The following is an 8,018-nucleotide window of genomic DNA, read 5'->3' on the forward strand; positions in this document are numbered from 1 at the left end:
TCGCACGGCGAGCGAGTACCGAAAACGAAAGGGAAATACAGGACTATGTCTACGCCAATCTGAAATATGTGTACCATTTTTCACTATTTCTGACATACACGTTCTATACCTTGGATCTGAGGATTAAAACCAACTCTATACCATTTTGAACACTTATTCTGTACTACACGAGCATATGGATCCATGTGACAAGTGGCAATATTTTTACAGCCCGTAAAAGACAGCAGGGGAAAAGGCGAGGAGATGAAAGATTTGGCCTACATTTCAGCTAGCTTTGCGAAATGTTTCGTTTGGTAAGAACAGCTGCACAGTGTACTGTGTCTGTGTGCCGCTCCCGCCCAACCCGAAATGCATGCATTATTTATGCGGCTCCTCGTAGGGGCAGGGCAAGCAGGACAAAAGGCAGGGACCGCTACATAGATGCGGCCAAGGTGAACCTTAGCGGCGAAGGCTTCCCAATGAAAAGCTTCCTGGATTAGCGGCTAGCTTAACTATCGAGATTCCCTTGATTAAGTCGAGAGTGGCAATGATCGATGGCGGATTAGCCGCCGCAATCCCTATATTTTGATCATTTCAAGAGAGGGTGCTTAGGTCAGAGGGTGTTTTTCGAGTAAGAAAAACAGACGATCTCGCAGATCTAAAAGGATGGACTACTACTCTACTATGAGTAGTGAAATTGTAAGAACGTCTTGCTAAATTGCACATTTCCATGACTGCAATTTGTAGCTCATTAACATACACTTTCAGTTGAGTGAAATTTATGGAATCGTCGAGCAGGTAGAAAATATGCATGCATGTAAATTACTACTACCTCTGTTAACTAATATAAAATATTTTAGATCATTAAAATAGTAATCTAAAATGTCTTATATTAGTTTTCAGAGGGAGTACTACACAACACAAATTTAGGCTATTACTCCCTCCATCCCAAAATAAGTGTCTTAGTACAAAGTTGAGTACTAAGACACTTATTTTGGGATGAAGGGAGTAGCAAATAACGCAAAAGATAATTATGGACTGAAGCCATCTGCATGATCCGTGCTGCCGAATAAGCACGTCTGCTGATGCAACTCACGATCATTCAATTAGGACGCCAGAATGATAAGAATTAATATCTGTATATCCCCGTCTTTATCTATAAAGAGAGGCGAAAGTCTGTTTCAAGATATCCGGTCTTTGGATAACAGAGGCATATGTCGAATCTACAATGCCAATCAAAGGGAAGGGGGCAACCTCAAATCTGGCACACAGTTGGCAAGTTGCAACGCCAGAAGCAAATAATTGTCTTAGCATAACCTCAAAAGAAGCAAACCCAACTCTCTCATGGACTACAACTGTGGCGCATGAGCAAGATGTACAGTATGTAGCTTGGAGGCATGCAACCTACAGTCCTACACTCAGGACCATGCACGACACAAGACATCCATTGGTGTTTCTGTTGCTTTTCTATGCCCGTGCATGATGTCCATCATCTTTTTCGCTGCTACTTTGGCTTTAATCACCAGCCTTTGTTGTTACTGGTTACCTTTCCGCTGCGCAGCCCCACTCATTTGCTTATGTTTCTTCGGTGCTCGTGATAATTCTTAGCTAACGCTCATGCCGTGCATGTGATGCTGAAGCTTCCTGGAAGCAGCCTTCAACATAGATAATGTATTAATGTAATCACCTTAGTGATAACTCATTAGCAGCTGAGCTCGCCACCCCCTATATATACCCATGGAGCCCTAGGAACCAAACTCCATGCCAAAACACACAGCTCACACACATAGCCGCCATTAGCAACAATCGCAAGCAACTCCATTACCTAGCTAGATTCATCTTGAGTTCTTGACCGAGTTGCGTCTGCCGTCATCCATCTGGGGATCGATCTTCAAGATGAAGAAAGCGTCCAGGTTCCTGAAGCAGCTGTTCTCGGCCATCGTGGCGGCGGTGAGGGAGAGGTCCGCGGCGACGCGCGCCAGGACGAGCGCCGCGCGGACGCGGTTCGTCTTCTTCGGCATCCTCCGCAACAAGCAGCTCCTGAGGAACGCCATCAACAGCAAGATCCACGCGATCGTGGGGGGCGGCAGCGGCAGTGGCCAGCACCTTGTTGCGGCGAGCGGCGGCGGCAGGACGGTCGCCGTGCTGGAGAAGCTGCCGAGCTTCGTCGCGGATCAGGGGAGGAGGGCCGCCGTGCTGCTCAACAGCCTGCCGAGCTTCGCCATGGGCCGGGACGGCGGCAGCGACTCGCCGCTGGTCGGCGGCGGCGAGGAGCAGAAAGAGGAGGGCGACGAGGGCGTGGCGAAGCAGCTGCAGCTGGCGAGCGCGCCGGTGGGCGGGTCGGTGATCGATCTGGCCCGCGGCGCGGCGGAGCGGGGCGGCGCGGAGTTCAGGCTGGAGGACGAGATAGACCACGTCGCCGACGTGTTCATCAGGAGGTTCCACGACCAGATGAAGCTGCAGAAGCTCGAGTCGTTCAAGAGGTTCTGCGAGATGCTCGAGAGAAACTAATTAACGGAAACATCAGGCGGAATAATCACCGCGACGTTGATCGGTGCAGTGCATTCCATGGTTGTGGTTGAATCGATATAATTAGTCTCTATGATTAAGGCAGAGGTTTATCAATCAAAGTAACCTCTGAAGCACTTGAAAAATAACTGGCGCGTACTGTCGCTTCCAAATCTGAACCTTTGATTTGCAATCTGACGTACCCAAGCCGGCCGTGAGCAGCAGTTATAAACTTTATAATCTAAAACGTACTGTAAATTCTACTCCTGGTCTTTTTTCTAATCTTAACTGAAGAGTAAAAAGCAGTGGACGTACCCAAGCCGACCGTGAGCAGCAGTCATAATAGCAAGAAAAGATAACACTGATTACAGCCATATACAATAGTCTCTGCTCGTGCTGTGATCTGCTGCTGCTACTGCTCCTACTACTACATTATCATCATCGTTGAAAACTCTGTAATTAAACACTGATCAGCAATCAGATCTATGGATTAGCTCAATCATGGTAGATGTTCTACCATAAGATTACTATTTTTCAGATTTTTGGTACTTAATAAATAATACGACAATAATTTGCAAGTTTTGTCATTCAGAAATTCAGACTGATCCCTGTGACGACAGAACCAGACAAACTCTGTTGTGCTCCCCACTCAAAATTTATAATTTTAACATAGGAGAAATGAGAGATATGATTTCTCCTAATCATGTAGGGACATGTTTTTTTTTTTTGCAAAAAGGGGGATAACATGTAGGGACATGTGGAAGTATCATTCCTAATAGAATAATCTGAGACACGTGTAGGACAAGTAATCACACAAGCACAAGTACAACACTGAGATTTGTTAACGAGGTTCGTCAACATGGATACATCCCGAGGCATAATTACAGGCGCTCCTCCGGATATACTGAATCACATAGTACAACTGATGATAAGCTCGCCAAAGCCATCAAACAGGTCTCCCACCACCCACCGCGGCGGGTTTGGCTACCCCTGTCACGGACGTCCGGATAGTCCCTCTCGTGATCCCTGTTTAGCCTATCAGCTTATGTCTAATCTATTTGGCTACCCCGCGGTGCCCTTATATAATATGCCCGGATTACACTTGTTCCACTCAAACACCTATCCCTTCGCTAATTACAAGTCTAATTGTAGCCTAACTCATACACACAATATTTGACACATATTTTAACGCTGCACATGACAATAATTAAATCAACATTAAATAGTACTAAATAGATCCAATAACAACATTTAAGTTCAACCATGCACTTATTGATATAGTTAAACAAAGTAGGCAAAATAACAAATGAATGTACAAGTTCAAATAAATAGAGGTGGTAATAACATGAGATCTTCCATGCATGCCAACTAGCTAACTAGACTTTTCGGTGGGCGGACTCAGGGTCATAGTCTGGAGTAACTGAACCATCGTGGCTGCCAGCAGGCCTGTAGTAGACCATGATCTTGCCACGATCATAGTCGAGGTAGAACGTGGCTCTCTCCCCAGCTTCCATCTTGTAAGCAGTTGCAAAGGCTCTCCAACCAGGGCAACCGAAATAGGTACGGTTTGGCTCGTTGGTGACAAGACAATTGAATTGTTGGGTTGTCGGCATCTTCATGAAGATGCAGTGGAATGTGATGGTGGCATCAAGTGGAACTCGAAAATTCTCTAAGAAGTCACGCCATGCCCCGTAAGGGATGACCTGAGCAAAATTGAAAGAAATAAATAGCTAACTAGACAATTTTGGGCACAACCGTATACGTTATATGAAACTCAATCAGAACATGTTCAACTAAAACATACCGTCTTTGGTTCTGCTGTTCCAGCTCAGGGGACTTTTAATCCGGGACGGAGGTAATAGATGTTAAGGAGCTTGAGAGAAAGTCGTTAGATAAAATTCGGAGACATTGAAAATGTTTCGGAGAAAAATGGAAAAAATGAAAGCCAAAAAAGTTTCAGAATGCATCCAAAAATATTAGGAGGGTTCTGAAAATGTTTGGGGACCTCCAAATTTTTTCTGAAACGTGCTTGACTTGGACCAAATGAGATAGACCCACATGGGCAAAAGAGTGCATTGGGGGCCAGGGGGTTGGGGACATGCGGGCATCGGGCTTTGTGGGCAGCCCCCCCCCCCCCTCCAATATGTCATGTGGCAACTTTTGGTGAAGGGGCCCCTCTTTGAGGGCAACTTTTGGTGAGAGGGCCCTTTGGGGCTACCTCCTTCCATGCAATCCCTCCCCTTCTCCATCTATAAATAGAGGAGGGTAGACACCATTTGACGTGCAATTTCCTGCTCTCTCTCTCTCTCTCTCTCTCTCTCTCTCTTCATGAAAGTCTGTTTTGCCGCAAGGCTGCTCCACCCCTCCCTAGTCTCCAGCGACGATTAGTTCTGGACAACAAAGCACTGTCAGATTGATGACATAGTATGCATGCAACCCGGTAGAGAGATCGTCATTTTGATCTTTATTCGAGGGAGAAAATTCTTACAGTTGGGAGGTTATACATTGTAACGCCCCGAGACCGATGTGCCAGGTGTCTTCCAGTTATTCGTTGTCGCTGCCATGTCATTTGCTTGCGTGTTGCATTTTATCATGTCATCATCCGCATTGCATCATCATGTTTTCAAAACTTCCATCCGTCTGGGTTTCCCCAGTTCCGCCCGTTGTCCGTTCTGAGCCCAGACACACTTGCACGCGCTCGCGGCACGTCCGAAATATTATTTTATAAGTTGCCGGAAAATGTTCTCGGATTGGGTTGAAAGTTGGCATGTGGTCTTATTATAGTGTAGATAGACCGCCTGTCAAGTTTCATCGCATTCGGAGTTCGTTTGATAGCCCAACCGTTAAACTATAGCGACAATATAGTCGGTCAAATCGTCGGACGTTTTCGGTCTCCGGAAACAGTCGTCGGGCCTCTCTCTCTTCTCTTCTCTCAGCCTGAGGCCTTCTGCACAGTCCACTACCTACCGCCGGGCCTAACCTAACCTCTCTCGTCATCCCGCGGCCCTCCTCGCGCGCGCGCCCGAAAGCTGTCCCGGACCCGAACCGGGCTGTCGTCACCGTTGGATCCGGATCATCCCCAAACGTCTACAAAACATCTACGTTTTGTTTATTGGACTTCCTAACCTATATTTTCTCTGCTGTCCGATTTAGGTAGGGCTTCCATTAGTCTGCATATAGACCCACTCACTATATAAACCAGCAACCCTAAAACCTAGGAGTTTGCCCCATCGCCGCCGCCATCTGACCAAATCCCCCCTTGGGATCTTCCCTGCCCGATCCAACCCACCAACCAGCGCAACCCCCTCCTTGCTCGATCCCTCGTGCCCGAGGAACCAGCGTGCCCGAGCCACCTCGCCGGAGTAGTAGCAACAACCGGCGACCGCGCTGCCTCCACCTCGTCCTCAACCCCGCGGCCGCCGGATCCCCTGCGTGCCTCCACCTCGAACCACCTCGCTTCCCTGTTCCCGAGCGCCTCGGCCTTCCCCTTGAGCCAGAGCTCGCCGTCGTTGGTGAACATCAGCAGCAACTAAGGCCCGCTGCGTTTTCCCCTCTATTTCCTTCTTGTCCTTCCCCTTCCCCTGTCTCTCCCTCACATCTCTCCCTCTCTCTGCAGGAGACCGCCGTCGCGCCCTCTGCCATGGAGCTCGCCTCCATCGTCAGCAGCAGCCCTGAGCCTCGATCTGAGTCGTCGTCGGCGCGCCACTGTCGGAGCACCAACAGGCCTTGTCAAGCGCCCCTGCATCCCTTGTCGTGCCCCGTCTCTCCTGCCTCGCCTTCAAGCCCTGCCATCCCCACCGACGACCAAGTCCAGCGCTGCTGCCTGCGCCCTCTGCCTCTACCAGGACGTCGCCGCCTCTACCTCGACCCCCGCCCAGATTCGCGCCGCTCCGTCGCCACGTCTCCGGCCACTGCCCGCCAGAGCTGCGTCTCCCTGTGCCTGCAACCGCGTCGCGCCTCTGCTTTATTTGAGCAGAGGAGCTCGAAACGCTGCCCTGCTCGTCTCGATTCAGCGAGACCGGGCCAGCCTCCTCGTGCCCGCGTGGGTCGCAACCTCCAGCGAGGCCCAGCGCGTCCCTCTCCTCTCCGTAGTGGGCCTCAGCCCAGGGTGAGCAGCCCCCGCTCCTGTGCACTTTTGGGGCCGGCCAGATTCGGCCCAGTTCCTGTTTTTTTTCAGATCTGTGTTTTAGCCATTTATCCTGAGACTGAAGTTTTACAGAAAAGTCCTCCTAGTTCATGCATAACATAACTCTCAAACCGTGCATCGGATGGAAATGATTTATATATGTAACTTGACTAGAATTTCATCTAGTTTCACAATATCCAACTTTCATGCATGTTTGAGGTGTTTAACTTGCTGTTTGCTTTAATTTTCTTAAATAACATGCTAAAATGATTTAATTCATAACTAAATAACCGTAACTCGGTTTGTAACAAACTTTATATGTAAATGGGGTGAAAAAATGCCTAGTTTAACATGGTGACCTCACTTTGCATGTTTAACAACCCTAAAATTGTGTTTAGGGAAGAACGGTGCCAAACCTAATATATGCATATGGGGATTTACCGGAATTGTTGTTCGTTGCTTCCGGCCTCATTTAACCTTGACTAGATAGGTAGTTTTACTTTGCTTCACCCTCTTGCCATGTTTAACAACATTTAATATTGTTGGGTACATAAACGAGATCGAACTAAATAACTTGTCGTGGTGTTTCGTCAATATGCAACTCATTGCATAGTGAGCTCCACTTAATTTGTAGAATTGCTTGTGCACTTTACCATGCCATGCTTCATTAAACCGGACATGCATCATACTTGATTGTGCATCATGCCATGTTCATGTCATGGTCGTTTACTATGTTGTTTGCTTCTTTCCGGTGTTGCTTCTTCGGATTGGTTCCGATAACGTCGTGTGAGTGAGGATCCGGTCAACTACGTCCGTTTGTCTTCTTCATGGACTCGTTCTTCTTCCTTGCGGGATTTCAGGCAAGATGACCATACCCTCGAAATCACTTCTATCTTTGCTTGCTAGATGCTCGCTCTTTTTCTATGCCTATGTTGCGATACCTACCACTTGCTTATCATGCCTCCCATATTGTTAAACCAAGCCTCTAACCCACCTTGTCCTAGCAAACCGTTGTTTGGCTATGTTACCACTTTGCTCAGCCCCTCTTATAGCGTTGTTAGTTGCAGGTGAAGATTGAAGTTTGTTCCTTGTTGGAACATGGAGATGTTGTTCCTTGTTGGAACATGTTTACTTGTTGGGATATCACAATATCTCTTATCTAATTAATGCATCTATATACTTGGTAAAGGGTGGAAGGCTCGGCCTTATGCCTGGTGTTTTGTTCCACTCTTGCCGCCCTAGTTTCCGTCATATCGGTGTTATGTTCCCAGATTTTGCGTTCCTTACGCAGTTGGGTTATAATGGGAACCCCTTGACAGTTTGCTTTGAATAAAACTCCTCCAGCAAGACCCAACCTTGGTTTTACCATTCGCCACCTAGCCTTTTCTTTTCCCTTGGGAGTCAC

General features: G+C 47.8%; 1 protein-coding gene across 1 annotated transcript; it reads left to right on the forward strand.

The window, feature by feature from the left end:
* The first annotated feature begins 1,705 nt into the window (after positions 1–1,705).
* Positions 1,706–2,662, forward strand: LOC125520913. Its single transcript, XM_048685954.1, has one exon. The coding sequence runs from the start codon at positions 1,876–1,878 to the stop codon at positions 2,488–2,490; it is 615 nt and encodes a 204-aa protein (XP_048541911.1). The 5' UTR covers positions 1,706–1,875; the 3' UTR covers positions 2,491–2,662.
* The last annotated feature ends 5,356 nt before the right edge of the window (positions 2,663–8,018 follow it).

Source organism: Triticum urartu, chromosome 7 (assembly GCF_003073215.2).
Source record: "Triticum urartu cultivar G1812 chromosome 7, Tu2.1, whole genome shotgun sequence".
In the NCBI taxonomy this organism is placed as follows: Eukaryota; Viridiplantae; Streptophyta; class Magnoliopsida; order Poales; family Poaceae; genus Triticum; species Triticum urartu.